Source organism: Micromys minutus, assembly GCF_963924665.1.
Source record: "Micromys minutus genome assembly, chromosome: 2".
In the NCBI taxonomy this organism is placed as follows: domain Eukaryota; kingdom Metazoa; phylum Chordata; class Mammalia; order Rodentia; family Muridae; genus Micromys; species Micromys minutus.
The window spans coordinates 30,417,908-30,439,643 of NC_137971.1; the positions used below are offsets into that span (position 1 = coordinate 30,417,908).

Consider the following 21,736-nt stretch of genomic DNA (forward strand, 5'->3'; position numbering starts at 1 on the left):
ACCTTAATAAAGTTCATTAAGTCACTCAAAGACCAAACAGTAGGCCAGAGGTTAGTAGAAAGAGGATCATTGTAATGTAGATATGAGCAGGTAATAGACTAAATGCTTGAACTATATTCTGTGTGTATAAATATTTCATAATGAAACCTATTTCATGCATAATTAATATATGTAAGGACATACGATTTTATAATTTTGAAGTCACACACATTTAATGTACTTATGAATACCCACACTTACATAGTATAAAAAGATATGTGAAGGAGCCAACAAACATACTCACTCACCTCTGAATAGTTCCTATGTGCTTTATCTAGGACTTTCAAAAGAACTTCTGTTTCGTGCAGCTGACCATAATCTCCAACTTCTCTTCTTATACCTTTAAAAATTTTTGTAAAAGTACCTTGGCCAAGGCTTTCATTCTTTAAAGAAAAAAGGGTAAGTGGGAAGTAGATAAAGACAGATGAAGTAAAGGAATTAGAAAATAGAAAGTACACTTAATGACAAAATGGCAAACATTTCTGTTATAAACTGAATCTAAACTTGAGGTTTGAAATTCTCTATTCTTCTTTCTTAAATAATTAAAAACAAGCAACAAGGATTAATAAAGAATATTTTACTATCAGACTTCCCTGTCTCCTGCAATGACTACACTTATTGCTCCTTAAAGAGTCAGCGTTTGCCTGAATGTATTTACAAGTGCTCCTCTTCTTAGGCTTCCCTCTGAGTGCAGTGCAAAGGAAAGCAGTGTGCTGTGTGCAGGCGGGAAGCCTGACTGTCTCTCATCACTCAGGAGCTGCCCCCTGGAGGCTAAGAATCCCTCTGTGTTTCTGTTACCTGGGTGTTCTCACCCTGTCCCTTCCTCTCCCAGTTCTCTTTTTCTTTTCCCTTTGTGGCCTAAGCTGGCCTTAGACTTTTCATGTAATGAACAATAATACGTTTTCCTGTAGAACTGCTTTAGTTAATGAGGGAATAAATACACAAAAGTACCAGAGCCTGACACAAACTAGATGAACATCTAGCACCACTGTGAGTACTGACGTTTATCGTGTATCTGCCCAGAATATTTGCGGAAAACCTGCGTTCTGAAGCAGCGCTGCCATGTTCAGATGCAAGCTCCACCACAGGGCACTTCCAACTGTCACGCTCCCCTGCGGCTCTCTGCTTCTGTCATACCTGAAGAATAATGCCTTCCCATTCTGTAGTTCCTTCCCTGTCTACTTCCACCCACTCTCTCTGTCCCTCCCCCTCTGCCCTTCTCCATCTCCCTTGTGGGGTCTCACTGTTTCTCGGGCTGAGGCTGGGGAATTCACTGTTACATCCCAAGCTGGCCTCAAGCTTACTACCTTCCCATCTCAGTCTCCTGACTACACGAATGAGAAGCATAAGCCAACATACTTCCATTCAAAATCCTGGTGTGTGTTGTTAATTTGAGGTGCTGTGATGTCAGGACTTTGTACACACTAGACAAACACCCTATTGCTGAGCTCTGTCATTCCAGTTCCCTCCTCTCCTGTCAGTGGTGGGAGAGGAGCCTGCTGTCTAGACTGTTAATTGGGTGGCAAATACAACAGTAGATTCTACACAACTGCTCCTTCTTTCCTGGAATTGTCCTTAAGTAATACATCAAGTCCTCTTTAAAGATACCTACATTTTATGGTCTATACTTGGAAACTATATAAAACTGTTAGAAGTTTAAGTTTAATGTTTATTTGGTTTGATGACCTCTACTTAATCTTGGGTAGTTTCCCTGTATGTTTTATTTTTTATTATTAGAAGCTAATTCTTAGAGTGGTTTATCTATAGGAATCCTAGACAGCCTGAGCTAAGAGAACATCTCTTTCCTTTTTGGTTGTTGTTTGTTTTGCTTTTAAGGCAGGGTCTCATACAGCCCAGAATCGTCCTCAACTCCATATGTAGCTAAGGATGTTCTAAAGGTCTTCCTATGTCTGCTTCTCCCCCCAAGTGCTAGAACTACACTCCTGGGTCCCAGTGTTTTTCAGAAACATCATGTGTTTCTCCCAAGCATCTGTGGTACTGTCTTTAACTTACTGGCTTAATGTTTCTCAGATTGGGTAAGATTATGACTAAATCTAAACTCAAAAGCTTATGAACTCCTCTTTCTCCTCACTAAATCAATTAAAACAGACAGTACTCATTTTTTTCTCCTCTTGCTAGAAAACAAACATTTTACACTCTGTACACTGGATGCATTCTATTGCAGGTTCCAGCTCTATTTCGAGATAAGGCTCACTTTAACTCAGACTTGACGACCCTAGTCCTTTCTCTGTGATGCTTCTCATTCTAGCCTCTATGACAGACTCTCCTTGCCCTCTCGCCACACAACAGTCAGGCCTCACCTCCTAGCTCCATCTTGTTTTCAGTTCCTTGAAGATAATCTACTGAGTTCCCCTTACTTGCTTAGTACATGGTAACTAAGGCAGTTGTCTTTAACTTTTAAATTTTCCAAAGGAATATTTTTAAACTTCTAAAATGAGAATATAACTCCATTATTAACTAATTCTGCAAATTTATGCTGTAATATTTTCTAAGATTTACAAATTTTATAAATGATGTAACTTGAAATTTAAGTAAAATGTATAAGTTATAATAAAATATGTCAAATATAACATGAGTGTAATTATCAGCTAAGAAATTTAAAAAGACATTTCTTTAAAGGGACAAAAAAGCCACCCAATTATCAAGAACGACTTACAAATATCAAATCTTCATTTCTGATTTTGTGAAACACCATTTGATTCACATTATTATGCCTCTGTAATGTTGGTGAGATCTGAACATCGGAAATACCATTTGTTCTAAAGACGAGAAGGTTTGATTTATCTGAAAAATAAACACAATGCATCTGTTTCATATGTGGATAGGTCTGTGGACAACTGAAGCACAGCAAAAACATGACCCGCCAGACAGGTGACACGAGTGTGCTCTGTGTCTAAAACTCCCAGTAGCTGCTTAGTTATTTCAGGAATTTTCTTATCCAACTCTGATTGAAGTATTCTTACTAGCTAACAAACACATACAAACTTACAGTCACTTCTTAATTTACTTTCTAGGAATTTTAAATAAATTGTTTTAAGGAATTTACAATCGCGCTATTTCACTTTAAAAATAAGAAACGAAAACCCTAAAAACGTATGAAAGAATTAACACACAGAATTTGGTAGTGGAGTTTGGAAATTTGGAAGTTCCATACAAATTTCACTACCAAGTGGAGTGACAAGTCGAAAGCAATTATCTTTAGAACACCTTAGAATGGAACTTCCAGTCGCTCTCAGGCTACAGGTACCAAAGCACACTAGAAACATCAACTTGCTAACTTGCTTTCATACAGTACTGCCTTTGCCTAGTCTTTTCAAATCACCACCCACCACATGCAGACCATGACCACATGCAGAGTAACTGGGGAGTTACAGTACCTTTTGGCTTTGGGGGACAGCATTTGGTAAACTGGAAGATGATACTGTCTGAGCGCACAGTTTCCATCTGGTAGCAATTCAACAGGTCTTTAAGATTACTGAAGTTCCTCTTAGTCCCACTGAGGTTGTATTCTCCATTCTCATTCTTCGTGATCAAACAGTGTTTATATTCAATGACATTTTCTCGCTATGTGAGTTTAGTTATAAAAAGGAGAAAAATCACAATGGTGATTATGCAGATTATCCAGCCAATAACAACCAACAGAATATTTAGACATTTAAGCTCTAAATCCTAAAGCAGTGCCTCAGGAAGATATTTACTCCAAGTGCCACATTCTCTAGAGGAGCTCAGTAACTGACTTCAGTGGAAGAAATAATACCCAACACCACCACCATCTGTAACAGCGTCCCTTGGATAACACTGGGGCAGCTCACGGACCTTGATGGCCCTTGATACGCTCACTGTCTCCCCCACCTCCATTCTGCAAATCAGCACGCCCCGATGTGATTGTATCCATCCCTTAACTCACTGAAGTTTAAAATCCTTTATTGGTGAGGCCCTCCTTAACAGGACTAACTCCTCTCTACAAGCAAGGAATATGCATTTCATTGTACAATCGCCTACTTTCATAATTATCTCTAGTAGACACTTTAGTTGTCTTCAGAGAATTTGTAATTTCTTCAGAGCATTTCTGTAATAAACAATGAACTACTTCACTCGTCTTAAGTTTGACCTGCTTTGTTACTGTATTTGTGCCGCCGTAAGTCCTGTATGAAGTAACTGCTAATCCCGAGCAATCCCGCCCATGGTCTCTAATTTCTCATCACACACATTAGGCACAACGACGGACATAAAATGTTGAGCACGTTGGGTAAATAACTGAACGGTTTCTGTCCTGGGAAGTGATGAGACAGATACACCTTCTGCATTTATAGACAACTCCTCTCTCTACGCTGAGCATAAGATGGGTGCTGTTATGAAAATGGATGAGTAACAGCTTTACTCTCTATATTTTTGTAAAATGAATCTAGATGTTGCTACAAATCCTCTCAAGATCTAGAGCATGTAGTTGCCTTACATATATTTTAAAGATAACTATGGATAAAAACAGTCTTAGCTGAGATCCAAATTCACATGCATTTAACAGGGAGGGTCCAGCGCACTCTTACATTCATCATATTCCTGGTGCTCTAAATATCCAGTTAGCAAACTACTCTAGAAACCAGGAAGTGTTCTTTTCACTTATTTTCCTCTACATGATTTAGTAAGCATTTTGGGGTTTTGTGAGCAGACTCAAGTATACTTAATGAAATACCACTTAACACATGGCTAATACTCAAACATCAGAAATAAAATAAATATTAAAACAAAAACATTAGAGTTATTTATATATTATATTAACTTTATGGATCATTTATTTCATAATATATTAAGATATGCCAAGTATTATCATGCCAATTATCGTTTCAAGAACTATAATTCTGAATATTAAAAATGAAATACTTCTTGATGTAGAAATACAGATTACACAACATGTTGCTATTAATAAATGTGACACACTAACCTCAACAGCAAAGGTCAGAAAGTATTTGTTAAAGTCCTTAGGGCTACATCGAAGTACATACAGTCCAGTCTGGTTACCTGCCTTCTTTAGTTTGCTAATGGCAAAATCCATTCTACAAGTTAAGGAGAAAGAGCATGAATGAGAGCAGGAACACAGAACCACGACCAAAGGCCACAACGACAAATAAAAACCAGCTCTCAGAACACTTCTTACTACGTATGTTTATAAAGTCTGTTTTCAAGAGAAATAAGTGTATCAAGTTATTTTGTACTGAGTTCAAACCAATTCAAATTAAGACACTATAAAACAATAAAACCACAAGGAAAACTCATTCATTTTAATGTTCTGCTTTCTTTTTACGAATTGAATAATTTTAAAGTTATACTCCCATAAAATTTCTCATGTCTCTTCTATCACAGGAGTACTAATACAAACTTATCTTTCTATATTTACAACAGTACCAAATCTAACAGAAGACCAGCAGTGACTGGAAAATATATTAGTCCTAAAATTTGCTATGTGCAAAATGAATTAGTATGTGCATAAGATTCAAAGATGCAGCACAAGAAAGGGAGAAGATGTAATTTACATAACAATAGGAGTGCCTGCAGAGGTGCTGCTCATGAGGTCTCTGTCCTGGGGAGATTTTTTTATCTAGCTGAAAGAACCTAGAGTCACCTGGAGACAGGGAGTCTCAACTGAAAGACTGCTCAGAGTGGATGGCCTGTGGTTTTTTCTGGGGAATTCTCTTGACTGTGGGAGTGGGAGGGTGCAGCCGGACTGTGTGGCGCTTTCCTTAGGCATGTAGTCCTGGAGAGCTGCCCACAAACAGGAGACTGAGAAAGGAAGCAGGTTTTTTATGGTTTCTGCTTCAGCTCTTGTTTGAGCTCCTGCTCTGACTAACCTCCATGAGGGATTGTGACCTGGAATTCAAACTCGGGCCTTATTGTAACCTATTGGCTAGCTCCCTAGAACTGCACTTTGAAATTCGGCATTACTCACGAAATTGGGCCATGGCAGCTGCTGTGTATGTTTTCAAGCACAGCTGGAGGAGCCACCTCTTTACAGAGGTAATGATGCGCATCCGCAGTTAGTCTGTAATACCCGTCAATTAATGACACAAATGACAAGGCTTCTTTTAATGAGCTAAGTTCTATTTCCTAATCAGAAAAGAAAAGGAAAACCATGGAATTAAGAAAAAAAAATCAATTAAGTTCTAATGCTGAGAATTCTCTATACTCTATTCTGATTAATTTCCTGTAAACTGTTCAAATATTTTTTATAATCTCCAATTACCCAGCATCATCTAACAGATCCTTCTATCTGATATGTAAGACCCTCCCAAACACCTTCCCAGTTAGCCACAAAACATTCATACACTTCAATGACCCTGCTAGACTCAACTAGCAATCTAATCTACATAAAGGTTGAGATTAATTATAAATATGAACACTTATTTTTATATATTGCTCAGGCTAAAATACATGTACTAGAAACTAAAGCGTTAGAATATGAAAGTATGCTGTCGTCTTTTTAATTGTTCAATGCAGCATATTATCTACATACACAGGAAATTAAGTATGTTCTTGGGTAAGGAAATTCAAATTATAAAAATATAAAAACATCTCCTAAACTGGGCACAATGACACATGCCTTTAATCCCAGCACTTGGGAGGCAGATCTCTGTGAGTTCAAGACCTGCCTGGTTCTTATAATGTGGTCCAAAACAACCAAAGCCACACTGTGAGACCCTGTCTCATAAAAAACAAAAACAAGAACAAAAATTCCAAATTAGTTTCTAAATTGGTGACTCTCCAGGAGGATGCCAACAGATGCTCTAGTTCATACACACAGAAAAACTAGACCAATTGGGATTCTGAACACAGTGGATTCAAGATAAGAGAAAGGACTGTTCGAGCAGAACAGAGGACTCTTCCTCCTACCTGCCTGCCTCTCATCTGGTCCCAAATCTGCATACAATAAAAGGTTTGCTGGGCCGGCACTTTTCAGAGCATACTTACAATAAAATACCTAAGTAACTTTGGTAATAAATCTCTATTACACTTCTGAAAAATTCTAAAATATAAACACTACTAATATATGATGCAAACTTACCAAAATTTTACCATCTTGCTTATGGACAGTTACAATTCTACTTTCATTTGAGCATTCCTGGTTTGCTTGCTTAATACTGACATCAATAATATCAGGAAAATCACAATATAACTGTAAATCCTGTAATCAAGAACATTTAGGAAGTTACGGTGACATTTCAAACAAAGCTTGAGAGGGTGATGACAGTCACTTAGAATTCTTTAAAGGGACATTCATAGTAATGTATAGGCATTAAATGAGATTACTTCTCCTAAATATTAAGTCTGAAGACTAAGTTTATGTATCTTGTATTGACTTAAAAATGAGAGCATTAGGGGCCAGAGAGATAGCTCAGGGGTTAAGAGCACTGGCTGCATTTGGATATTTTTTAAAATAAGTAAATTTCTTATTGACAGCAACTAAATGGTGTTTGTAGTGTTTTTACCATCCATTCACTATACTTTTCTGAGTTGTCCTACATGCAAGTACATGTTTTTAATGTTGTCTGTCTTCTGTGCTGTCTGTAAGTTTGCTATTAAAATACATTAAACTGTTAAAAAAAAAACAAAAAACAAAAAAAAAAAAAAAAAAAAAACAACCCATAAAGAGCACTGACTGCTCCTCCAGAGAGGTCCTGAGTTCAAATCCCAGAAACCACATGATGACTCACAACCATCTGTATTGGGGTCAGATGTCCTCTTCTGGTGTGTCTGAAGAGAGTAACAGTGAACTTACATACATAAAATAAATAAATAAGTCTTTAAAAAAAGAAAAAATAAAAACTAAAAAAATGAAAGTGGGCTGGAGAGATGGCTCAGTCAGTGGTTAAGAGTACTGACTGCTCTTCCAGAGGTCCTGAGTTCAATTCCCAGCAACAACATGGTGACTCACAACCATCTGTAATGAGATCTGATGCCCTCTTCTGGTGTGTCTGAAGACAGTGACAATGTACTCACATACATACATACATACATACATAAATCTATCTTTAAAAAAATGAGAGCATTAAAATATGACAATGCACTTAACCCAATTAATATTAAATTAATATTAACCAATATTAATTAATTAATTAATTAACCCAATTAATATTAAAAAGAACAATCTCAGAAAAGTGAAGAATTATCAACTATTGTAAAAATAACATAATAATACTAAATCACTTAAGTCATATGAATGATACATGTGAACAAGTTTAAGTGTTACAATGCAAATATAATAAAACTAATTATATTATCAAAGTCAGTTAAAGGTTTTTATTTAATTAGCCTTATGATTATACTTTAATTTCAATAACCTAAAGAATAAAAGAAACAATGTTAACTTTAAATCACTTAGAGAGTTCAATCTTTCTCTGAAACTGTAAAACAGTCATTACTAATTAATTATTTTGTCTCAAAAATTAACAAAACATTTAAGAACATTATGATACAAACTATAGTTATAACTTTTTTACACAAATTAAGTTTCTATCAGCAGAGAAAGCAAGGATTTACTCAAACAGCCACATTTACTTTGCTTTAAAGGTATTGTACGTAAAGGAGAAGAGCAAGAACGTATCATTAGGATTACCTGTTCTGTCAGTGTCTCACTGTCCTTATGTTTCCCTGGTGACCACTGAATTCCACCGTTTCCAGTTATTATAATGGTTGCAAAAAGCTCCTCACCTGAAGAACCTCTTGCAGATTCTTTTACTTCAAATTGTTCTGTGTAGAAGGCAGACTGCAGGGTTTCCAGGTTTATAAGATACTTAAGTTTTAAGTTTCTGGCAGTGGCTTTACACTGACTGAATTGCTGAATGAATCTGCGAAATCTATACCTTATTCGCTTCCGTGTTAAAATGTGATAGTCTTGGATCTTTGCCCGAATGCACTTTGGTAAGAATGTCTTGTAGCTAGAAATAACAAGTGCACACAAAACAAAACAAATTTGGGAGATTAGTTCCCGCCTTTTCCCACAATAAGCATGTTCAACATAACTACCATCTGGTATATATGCAGGAAGCCTTAAATTTTCATTTGATATGCATTCTCTGAGTGACAGCACACTTTGACATTAATTTTCTTCCTGACATAAAATGAGTGTCTAAAAATCTCAGTCTAGATAATAATAAAGTTTCTAAAAGTCTGTTTTCTCTAATTATCTTATATGCCTGAGATGATTTTTAAGTTTAGGCATTTGTTTCTCTGTGGTACAAATATTTTCTATAATGCTATATTCCAAATTTTGTCTGAATTCTGGAAACAGCCATGATGGACACTGTTGTTTGCTACATAAACACACTTCATTGTTTGTAATGTTGTGTGAGCTTAGCTTCAGTAAGTCCTAATAATTTCATTCTAATCAAAACAATTCCCTTTGGGAATGTTGCAATTCTTCTGTATTTTCATTTCTACATACAATAGCCTCGAGAAGACAACTGTTTCCAAAGTACATCTACACTGAATTTCCACACTAATCTTTACTCTGAGTATGCATCTCTTAACTGGCTCATTCTCACTTGAGGACAGCTGTCTGGTATTTCTAGGGGTGAGGTAGGGGTTTATACCCTTTGTTCTCAGAATATTGTAGGTGCCACTTCATAATATCACCTACACCATCCTGGACCTATTTGTTTTCCACCAATGAAATTCTAGACATGTCTTAGCCTTTAGTACTCATTAATTTAAAGGATTCTTAGCTGACTGCTAAAAGTCATTAAAATTCCAGTCATGCAATTTTATAATTAAATGCCATTAAACATGTAGGCAATAAACAGTTAAAAGTCAAAAGTTAATTATTTTGAAACTTCCATGCTTCAAATGTGAGTATGGCCAGAATCCTCAATCTACATTCTGTGACATCAGGATGCTGTACTGAAATTGGCTGAAATAATATTATTAATATACCATAACTATAAGCAAAGATTTTTAAAATTAGAATTGTTTTTGAACTGACTAGTATTACCTGAGTATGATAACTTATACCTTTTTTCACTTTGCACAAGGCCCCTTGTGGAGCTCTCAGAGCTGTGATGTCAAGTAGCCACAACTGCCAGAGAAAGCTATTTTACAGAGCAACTGGGTAATGTTCTAAGCTGATAACTGGGTTATGTTCTAGGTTGATAATTACCAGTTTCCAGCAGCTCTGTCAAGCACACTTTTACAGCACTTCTCTGTTCTATTAATTTACCCAAGCTCCACAGCTATTTTAAGCCAAACTGTTTTCTGTTTCAAACCTCAGCAATATTCTTCCTCACATTCTTTCTCAACAGATGCTTTTATCTCTTCCTGCAGACTGTGTGTGCCTGCTGGGGTGAGAGGTCCTCTAACTGGGAATTCTTTTAAGATTTCTGCTAACAAATCTATACACATTCACACTCCTTTTCTTTTCCTTCTCACCAATGCAATGAATTAGGTATAAACCCACCAGATAAAAGCTATTTCTTTAACATGTATCATCCATTTACACCTCTCCCTTCAATAACACACACACACACACACACACACACACACTCAACCTTACTCTGTATTATTTCTCTTCTTCCCACGTTTGAATACTAATGTCCTTCCCACATTAAACTTCAGTTTGCCTTGATTCATATTCCCTGGCAGCTACAGAGCACCCTGTCTTTGGTGAGTTTATTTCCATGCTCCTGCCTGTATTTCTAAGCTCACATCATGGCTCCGGTGCATCATCACCCAAGGGAAGGGCTCTTGCTACAGTCAGGAAAGCCTCCCTCATTACTAAAACACACCTTTCATTCTTCTTACCTGCCTGTGTAAGCTGCATTCAAACCACTGTCTTTCTCTCCTTGCAAGTCTCTTCCCTTCACTTCCTTGATTTTATTAGAGCTCCTTGTCCATTCCTTTTCAATCTCTGCTTTGGATTAAGGGTAGTTATGCTTTGTGAGTAAATACTATGTAAGTGTCAAGACCCCATGTGGACCCTTCGTATCTACTGTCTTTTCCTCTAGACGGTCTCTCCAATCCCTTGCTTTTCTCTAGCCCCATCACTATGCTCTAAACCCACACTCTTACAGGCGAGCCAGTTTACCCGCGTAATTCATATGCCTCAGAAGTTCCTCTCATTCATTCTTCTCATAGGAACCCAACCTGTCACATGTTCTGCAGTAAGCACTACAACGACCTAGTTTCTCACCAGCTCACATTCTGTTCATTTTATCTCTAATTTTACATCTAGTCACCTTAGTTCTACAAATAATTCAAAAGATAATAATTCACAAATTATAAAAAAAGCATTTATGTAAGGTTTTTTAATATAATAACTTTTATCTGGAGACTTATCTTGCATCTAGAACATAAAAATAATTTTGAAACACAAAAATAAAATATAAATGCATTTATTTATTTAAATAAATTTAAGGTGAATATAAATGACTCACTTTAAAAATGACCAAGAATTAAATGAACATTCTTCAAAGAAGATATGCATTTGGTCAATGAGCTTTTCAAAGAATACTGATCACCAGTAGTGTCTGGGGAAATGAAACCAAAACCACAATCAGACACCACTACCGCTCCCAGGATGGGAAAAGAAAATTAATGTGCAGGGCATAGTACACATGCACAGCTTTAATCCCACCGCAGGTGCGGCAAAGGCCGGGTCACTCTGTTTACTCTAGACCACCCTGCTTTACACACTGAGTCATGTTCGTCACAGCTATGCAGAAAACCGTGTCTCAAAAACATAACCAACAAAAAGGCCAACACTAACAAATGTTAGAAAAGCTGGGAGTTTCTTGTATAGCTCATGGGAATATAACATGATATAGCTGCTTTGGAACGTTTTCTCAAGAAGGGAAACTTGAATTATATGAATAGAAATTCTACCTATAAGTATTTAAATAAAATTCCTATCCCCAAAGCATCACAGAAGCATTAACTGCAGGAGTCAAAAAGTGGGAACAATCAAACTTTCCATCAAATGATGAGCAATGAGCAAAGCGTAGCATATCCATAAAATGAAATTCGGTTGTCAATAAAAAGGAATGGAACGGCCGGTATAGGTTCTCATATTTTTGAACCTTGAGAACTATGCTAGGGTTGGCAAGGGGTCTCAGTAGGTTAAAGCACTTGCCTTGTAAGCCCCACACCTGAGTTACATCACCAGCTCTCACAATGGAGGAAGAGAAATGATTCCTGAAAGTTGTCCTCTGACCTCCACAAGGCACCGGGACAAGCACAAACCCACACTTTCATACACATACATTAACAATTAATAAAGTTAAAAACTTAGAGAAAACAGAAGTCAGACTCAGGAAAATGCTGTTCCATGTGGATCCATTTATAAAAAAGACCAAAATAAACAAATCCAGAAAGACAGAGATAGATTAACGGTTTCCAGAGTCTGGGGAAAGGAAGACCAAGGCAGAAACTCAAATCCACATGGGGTTTCTGTTAGTGAGAATGAAATATCTTAAAGATTATGTGACCATCTTTATAAAACTCTGTGAATGTACTTTAAAAGTTTAAATAGTTTTAAATTGTGATATGTTGGTTGCATTTAAATAAGCTATTTCAAAGTATCCAAAAAAAACCTTATTACTGTTTAATAATTATCAATTTTTAAAGTAAAAAAAAACCAAAAAATAAGTAGAATGTTTCCTCTCACATGTGTCATATGTGGAGTCCATCCTCTCACATGTATCATATGTGGAGTCCATCCTCTCACATGTGTCATATGTGGAGTCCAGAGTCTGAAAACCCACCAAGTAGAATTGTTCCTGTGCTGTGCTCCTTTGTACATTCTTCTTTTTCCACCCTCTCCATACCCTCCCTCCCTTCCAACCTTTCAGTGCCCTAACTAATGCCAGAGAAGAGATAAAGGAAAGTTAGAGGGGAGAGAGGAAAGAGACCCCTGTCAGGGACAGTCAGGGTTGGAAAGGTGCCGATGTTATCATTACACTATGTCCTGCTGATTGGGGGCAAATTCCTTGGCACAAGCTTGATCTTCACCATCAGAACATCTAATTCCTTTTTCTTCTTTGCATGTGACTATTTAATAAACCATACACAATAAACAACTCACCCCGCTTCGTAGGGCCTCTAATACACTGCTTCTAATGCACCCCTAAAAAGTCCCCAGAATTCCAATCATCACACAGTTGCAGAAACTATCTGCAGCTGGCAAAAACCACACCCCTGCCAGAGCACGAGACAAATCATAGTCTGCTGCTGTGGACAATCTATAGCAACCCCATATCCTTCACCCAGGATAAAACAAAAACATATTCTTATATTTCTGTTTTTTTTTTTTAAAGAAAGCAAAATTCCCACTATATAAAATGGTGAGGTGGTGGTGTGGTGGACATTCGTGTATAAAAATAAAAGGAAATCATTACTTTGTATAGTTAATAAACATAAATAAAAAACAGAAAAGTAATTTTTAAAAAAAGCTTGTAGACAGGTTTTTAGCCTCATTCCATGAAAGAATCAAGAAAACATTTATATAAGTAGTCATAGTGACACATGCCTTAAGAACCACAAGTGTAAGGCCTTCTGTGTCTACACAGTAACTGAAGTATCCTGGGCACACCCCTTCCTGTCCGTCTGCATTTTAATAGCAACCAAGTCCTGAGTGGAAACAGAATTTCGTTGTTTCCCTTTAGATTTCATCATTTAGATTTCTAAGTGAGTTCCTAAAATCAGACTTTATAGCCTACTTTCTGTGTCAATGTCTAATAAGACATCTCAAAACAAAGCAAGAATATGGAGCAAGAAAGAAGACAAAGACGTTTATCTCCTACAAACTAGATATGGAAATACTCTGAGGTCACTCAGCAAGGAGCAACTGAGCCACTCACTGGGGGGGGGGTGGTATGAAACTGCTCCCCCCATACACACACACACACACACACACACACACACACACACACATACACCATATATATATATATATATATACACACACACATATATATATATGGGTAGACAGTTTACAGCCCTTGGAGTTAGTCTGTAAGAGTTCATTATGATTCTCAAAATTCAATATACAGGTCAGCCCAGATCACTTGTATATACATTATTGTTGTGTATGTCCCTCACACTCGGAATTCAAATCTTCCGGGTTATATGCCAACAGAAATCTAATTCATGTAAATTATGAACCATGATTTGAAAAATATTACTTTAGATCATGTGCACAATATAAGAACTAGGCATGAAATATGCCTTCCAGCATTTCTTCCATGAACTTACCTAGTCTTTTCAGAACAAGTAAACCAAATAATGAACACCTGTGATATTATATATCCCCCAAACTCAATTTCTTCTTAAGAAAAAGTTAGCCCTCATAATTTTTAATTTAATTTCTGAGTGTGTGCGGTATTTGCAGGGTAGTACACATGTATGTGCTGGTGTACTTGCTATGCAACCTCAAGGAGGTCAGAAATCAAGATGGGTGTCTTTATCACTTCCCACCTAATTTATTTTAAAAATATTTTATTAGTCTATGTCCTCTAGTGTTTTGCTTGCATGTATGTCTGTGCATCAAATGCACGCATATGCCAGCAAAAACCAGGATAGGGAATCAGATACCCTTGGGCTGGGGTTACAGTTGCCTGTGAGCTACTATGTGGGTGCTTTTGGAAAGCTGCCGGTGCTCACAACAGCTGAGCCATCTCTCCAGACCTTATTTCAAAGTTTTATTTAATATTATCGTGGGTATGTCCATGATATATTTGGGGGCCCAGTGCCATAGCATTGCCTGGAGGTCAGAGATAATTCTGTTAGGTCAGTTTTCTCCTTCCACTTTTATGTGGGCTCTAGGGATCAAACTTAGGTGAGCAGGCTGGTGTAGCAAGCATCTCTAAGAAGCCATCTCTCTAGCCCCCTCTACCTTATCTTATGAGACAGTCTTTTACTGTGCCTCTGTCTCACTGTGTTGACTGGAATGGTGGTCAGCAACACACTGAGATCTGTCTGCCTTTAACTACCCAACTACAGTTGCAGATGTCCTCTGCCATCCCAGCTTTTATGTGGGTTCTAGGAGTATGATGAACTCAGGTCTTTGTATTTGTGCAGTAAGCACTTCACCCACTGGGTTATCTCCACAACCCCTCCATTTTTATTATAAAATCAAAGCATGTGAGCAAAAACAGGAAATACAAGTAAATTATATAAATTATCCAACGCCTTACAAGAGGAAATTACCTGATAGAGTTATAGACGGCCAGCGGAGTCTGGTCCTTCTCCTTAGCTATTCTCATCATATCTAACACTGCCATCCCAAGACATTCTTCCTGAGTTTCGTGAGTTACAGGTACTTTTATCCACCCATGAACAAAATCATGCCGCCACTGAAAAACACAAATGATAAGGAGATGGGTGAGGTTTTATTGTCTCATTTAATTATGTTATATGCTATAGATTAACTTCTAAAACAATGCATTTAAAAGTAGTAAGTCAACATCTGCTTTTATTTTTAAATCATATTGCCACAAAGTATGAACCAAGGTTCCTGTACAAACAAGAACTGATCTAAATTGGGTTCACAGCCTATCTTACTTTCTCTTTTTGTTTTTTTTTTTGTTTTGTTTTGTTTATTTTTTGAGACAGGGTTTCTCTGTGTAGCCCTGACTGTCCTAGAACTTTTTCTGTAGACCAGATTGGCCTCAAACTTAAAGGTGTGCACCACCACTGCCCAGCCATAAAGCTTTATCTTAAACACATTAAAAAATGCCTAAACTAAAATAAATATTAATTAATCAAATGTACGCTGATTTTCATTCATGTTAAAGGCACTGTAATTGACTTTGTGTGGAATAAAAAGGAACATAGAAGGTGGTCTTAATCCATTAAAAAGACTAGCGTTTTTTTTTTCCCCTTGGAAGCTAAACACAAAAGCAGACCATTACAATGTCAGCAGATAGTTTAGGAACCTACAGACCGTTAAACTTGTTTACAACTAGCAAAATTAAAAGGTTTCATAGAGAATTAAAGACCTGAAGTGATTTTTTTTAAATGATAAAGGCACTGTAAAAATTATCAAAAAGACTATCTCTTTGTCCCTTTATCCCAGGTTCCTAAGTTAGAATTGCAATCTTCCCACATGAAGCTCACTTACCCTGCTTCAGGTGTATACTCTATAGGAAGAAATTTCTGGTTTAATATACATGCAAAAGATGAATACAATTACAGTATAATATAATTATACCTGAGCAAAAAGGTAAGACATGACAAAGTCGTCAAGAAGAGGAGCTTCAGCCCCACGAGATACTCCATATCTATAGGCTCTGTTGCTGCCACTGCAGTACCACTGAGGAAAGTAAAACCTGGAAGACAAGTGGAACATCCTATGAGCCTCCAGAGTTCAAGCACAAACCACAGGAAGCTCAGCCACCATCAACACTCTACAACCTATTAATGTCGTGCTATAAAACTCAAATAGCAGAGTTGAATACAGGTTGTGAGGAAAAAATGATTTCTGTCTAATAACATAATAACAATGTCAGCAGAAAATACAAGAGGATAAAGCATCCCTGGAACACCCAGGAAGCTGAGGCAGGAGAAGCATGAGTTTGAGACTATCCTAGGCTACCTAGAACAAAACTTTATCTTCATAAACAAACAGCATAGCATCAAACAAGATCAGCAGCAAATGGAATGGAAGTAACTGTAAAGTCAAAGCACAGAGCCCACCTTGGTGCAGTATCTATCAGGATGAAGAAGGAGAAGCAGTCAAAGGAAACTGGGGGATGTAGATATAAAAGTCAGCAAAAACTCAAGTCCAGTAACACTAAATTGCATCTAAAAATGTAGTTTACACTGCACACGGTTTCTCCTTCTTTTAGGAAAAGGGACATTAAAATGGATCTTCCAGAGAAAGGTGAAGTTCATTCATCTTTGAAACTAACTGTGATGAGATGGAACTCATCTACACAGAGCTTGCACGTTAAAGTGCTGAGTGACCTGTAGTACTCAGTGAGGCACCAATATCACTACAATTTAATTTTGCATTTTCATTCTTTCTCCATGGCTGTTAGCAATCAAATCCAAGAAAGTTAGCCTGTTAACCAAGCTACCACCTTTATAAAACTCTATTCCACTCACTTTATATAAAACAATGCTTTGGTATGCTGTCTTTTTATGTGATTTCATTTACTTAGCATGTCTGTTGGTTTTACCAACACTGTGGCATATACTTTATGCCTCTCTCCTAGTGAACACTAGACTGCATGATGTGCCACATCCTATTCATCCACTCAGCACTGTGAAGCATTTGAGTTGTTTCTGTTACTATGCTAACATGAATAACACTCTGAGAAGAGTGTTCTGTGGATTCATATTAGCAACACTATATTTATCTTTGGGAGAAATGGCCAATCTTTTCCCAAAGTGACGGTACCATTTTCTATTCTCTCTGACAGTATATGAGCATTCTAATTAGTACAAATAATTTTCAACATTTGTTATTGTTTGTCTATCTACTTTTGCCATGTTTGTGGATTGGTTGTTAACCTATAGCACATTTGATTTACATTTCTCACATGATTGATGATGTTCGATTTCTTTTCAAATGCCTATTAGCTATTTGCATGCCAAACACTTCTCTGGAGAAATATTTACTCAAGTCCTTTGCCTTGAACATACATGGAATCTCATATACAAAGAAGCTCAGTGCACCATGAATACTTGGGATAGTTATATTCTCATTTTTTAACTATGCTTCTAATTTACTCATTGTGCTGGTTCGGATTTTTGTCAACTGACACAAACTACAGTAATAGGGGAAAGGGAAGGTCAATTAAAAGTTCCCTCCATAAGACTGGTCTGCACTCAAATAATTTCTGATTAATGATCAATATGGAAGGGCATAGCCCACTGTGGATGGTACCACCTTTGGGTAGGTGAATCAAGGTTGTATTACAAAGGTATCTGAGCAAGCTTGAGGGAGTAAGCCAGTTTCTCCATGGTCTCAACATCCATTCCTGACTCTAGGAGTTCCTCCTTTGAGTTTCTTCCCCATCTTCCCTACAGAATAGATTATAAACTGTAGGATGAACTAAACCCTTTCCTACCTCAGTTTGCTTTTGGCCATGATGTTTATAATGCTAAAAAGCAAACTCTGACACCCATATTGTTTCTTATTTTTCTTATTTAGATTATTCCCAAGTAGTTAAAGCTATAAAATTATTTTATGAAAACTTTATTATTTTGTTACAACTGGCCACTTATATGTAAAAAGGCCATAACTTTTGTTTTTCTTCTAAAATAAATATGAGTACTTATTTTGTGTACAGGCCAGAAGAGGGCATCAGATGCCCCTGAACTTGAGCTACAGATATTCGTAAGCTGCCATGTAGGTACTAGGAATGGTACCTGGGTCCTCTAGAGAGAGCAGCCAGGGCTTTTAAACCATCAAGCCATTCCTCCACCCATTCCACTGCTTTTCATACGCTCACTATTTAGACCCTGAACTCTTTTATTAACATTGTTTTACTTTAAAAGCAGAAAACTCAGCACATGCATCTACATATCTTATACAGACTAAGGAGAAGAAAAATAATGAAATATGAAAATTTATTAAGAACTCATCAATGTCACCACACTGCCTAGCACGTGTGACACCCTGGGTTTGATTTCCAGCAAAACAAACTGGGTGTGATCTCAGAACCACTGGGAGTTAGAGGCAGGAGGATCAGAAGTTCAAGGTCAGTCCTGGTTAGTCAGTGAGGTCAGAGAAAGTCTGGGATACACGAGTTCCTGTCTCAATAAATAAAAATAAATAAATAAGACTATCAAATAATGAACAGTAAATACTACACAAATTATCTTTTTAATGAGGTAAGTACAAGCTGGTTAGAAGGCAGCTTGTGAAGAAAACTAGGTCTGATTTGAACTCTGATGCTTTTTCCAAGCTGTAAGAGCATGAATAGCTATGAGTAAACAATATGTCACAGCATCAGATTCTTTATATGTTACAGGGAATTCTTAATGTTTCATCAAGTCATAGGAAACTTAAATCACATGTAAGTGCTTGAAGAATTACTGCTGTTTGTAAGACCAAAATTAGTTCTTTGCTATTCTCTTACACAGAAAAAAAAAATCTAGATTTTAATTTTTCTGTAAATTAATATTTTTTCACATTTGCATATACTGCTAGATGAATTAACTTACAAACAAAAACTTTCAACTTTAAAAACTTATTTGTAGGGTTTGAGAGATGGCTCAGTGGTCAAGAGCACTGACTGCTCTTCCAGAGGTCCTGAGTTCAAATCCCAGCAACCACACGGTGGCTTACAACCATCTATTACTCTCTTCTGGTGTGTCTGAATGTACTTATATAAAATAAATAAACAAAACAAAACAGAAAAAACCAACTTATTTGTAAAAAAAAGAAAAGAATGCTGATTGCTTCTTCCTGTACACACATCATATTTCCTGGGGAAATGGCAATATTCCAGACACTAAGGACTGATTTCACACAGGTTATTTTCATCTGTTCTTTTTTTTAAATTCTTAATTATCAAAAGTCATAGAGCTGAGTCCCAACAGAGCATCATAACTATCACCTTATAGAGCCAACACTCTCATTTTGTCTTTTACTAATACGCAAACCACTTAAAGTCAGAAAGTACCTTATTCTGTAGAGTATATTATGCCTGGTTGACTCATCTATGTGGAAGACATGATTGGGTGGATACCAGATCCTTTCTGATTCACTCATTAAAGCAAACATATTATGATACACAGGCGTAATACCTAGAAATGAAGCACAAAAGGGACTGATTATAGATAGCTAGCAGAGCATTTACCTAACATGCACAATCTGCCATGACGTGCCGTGGTACCTAGAGGTGAGTCATAAGGGACTGACTGCAGATGCAAATGGCAGAACATTTACATAACCCGGTCAGCCGGAGCCGGTGACAGTCTGTCAGCAGAAACTCCAGGTGCAGCTGAAATACTGTGGGAAAACACTCCTTAAAACTAAGTTTTAATCAAATACCCCCCTCTGCATTTTAAAAATAAGACTGCTGGTATTCTTACATGAAGATAAAAATACGATTTATCCAGCTTTTAACTGTCTTCCAAAGAAAGGTTCCAAGGAACTCTTAACCCCTAGAAAAAAGTTCATTGTATGTGTATGCACAAGTATTCGTGTGTATATTTTAATTGATACTAATTATCAAATCACCGAGATAATAACAAACCACTGGATATTTTTAAAAGAATAAAACATTTTCATATTAAAATGAGAAGTTTTATATACAATGCTAATAATTATATCTGATGCACAGTTTAAAATAATGTAAACCAAACTGAGCCATCTCACTGTCCCCTTACAGGTTAAATGACAACTGAGCCATCTCTCTGGTCCCAAATACTTTTTCTGTCCTTTTCCCTTTCTGCAATAATTGTGTAGTCCACGCTGACCTCAAACTCCTTATGCAGATGAAGCTGACCAAAGCTGTGACAGGACAGCCTCCACGTCCCAACTGCTGGGATTACAAGAGTGTAGCGCCACAAATGCATCTTTTCCAGACACTTCACAAAAGTAAGGCTAGAGCTCAGTGGTGGAGAGCATGTCTAGGATACGTGAGGAGTTATGTTGAATTTCAAGTACCAGGAAAAGAAAAGAGGGGGCAGATATGTTAAGAGGCACATAAAATGTTAAAGGAGGGCTACAGAGCGAGCTCATCGGCTAAGAGTACATACTGTGCTTGCAAAGGACCCATGACAGCTGCCAGCATCCACACAGCGCAGCTCACAACCCCCTGTAACTCTAGTTGCAGCAGGAACTAACTGATGCTTCTGGCTTCCTCAGGCATATGTGTAGATACAAACACACACACACACACACACACAATTGAAAACAAGAAAAAAAAACAGAAATGTATGTATGCAAAGGTTTAAAGAGTGCTAGAGATGGCTCAGCATTTAAGAGAGCTTGTTGCTATTGTTGAGGACCTGGGTTCAGTTTCCAGCACCTGCACAGCAGCTCCAGTCCCCAGGGATCTAATACTATTTTCAAGCATATATTAAACCATCTACACACATGCATATATGTACATAAATGCACCAAATAATCACCTGGAACTCAAAATAAGTCTTCACAAATGTGAAAAAGTAAACACACACACACCATCTTTTCTAGCATTTCAATTAAATCAGAATTGAGTACATAAAAATAAATCCTATATGGAAGTCTATGTTTCACAAGAGTATTTTTATTATAGCAATGGTTTCATTTCTTTCCACTTTATACATAAATGGTATAAACTGATAGTATTTAAATTATAATTTGAAACTCAATTTAACTATCTGTAGGGGTGAAATAATTTCCACAAGTTATAAATACATTATTTAGTAGCACCTTTTTAATGATACCCTTTATTCATTCCTTTATTTACAAATACCTTAATATACCTGAGAGGTCAAAGAAAAATCTACAACAAATTAAACTGGAAATATTTATAAATATCTCATTATTAATGAAATGTAAATGTACTTATAAAGATAATTATCAAATATTATTCCTTATGCTAAAAATATAGCTGATAAGACTTGCAGGGGAAAATTATATGTAGCAACCATTTTACATTAGACAATAACGGAATCATCTAGGTATTATAGATGGGTATCAGTACATCACAAAACAAAAGAACAATGCAGAAAGCCCAAACAGGAAAATGGT

At 36.9% G+C, this 21,736-nt stretch overlaps 1 protein-coding gene across 1 annotated transcript in view; it reads right to left on the reverse strand.

The window, feature by feature from the left end:
- JAK2 (Janus kinase 2) overlaps positions 1-21,736 on the reverse strand; it is a 58,240-nt gene that overhangs the window by 19,084 nt on the left and 17,420 nt on the right. The window contains exons 4-13 of the mRNA XM_080913572.1: positions 19,677-19,800; positions 16,253-16,370; positions 15,250-15,395; positions 8,669-8,990; positions 7,118-7,237; positions 6,005-6,162; positions 5,003-5,114; positions 3,438-3,624; positions 2,717-2,844; positions 288-422 (exon numbers count right to left, since the gene is read on the reverse strand). Coding sequence (XP_080769698.1) covers positions 288-422; positions 2,717-2,844; positions 3,438-3,624; positions 5,003-5,114; positions 6,005-6,162; positions 7,118-7,237; positions 8,669-8,990; positions 15,250-15,395; positions 16,253-16,370; positions 19,677-19,800 — 1,550 coding nt within the window. The remainder of the gene's footprint in view (positions 1-287; positions 423-2,716; positions 2,845-3,437; positions 3,625-5,002; positions 5,115-6,004; positions 6,163-7,117; positions 7,238-8,668; positions 8,991-15,249; positions 15,396-16,252; positions 16,371-19,676; positions 19,801-21,736) is intronic.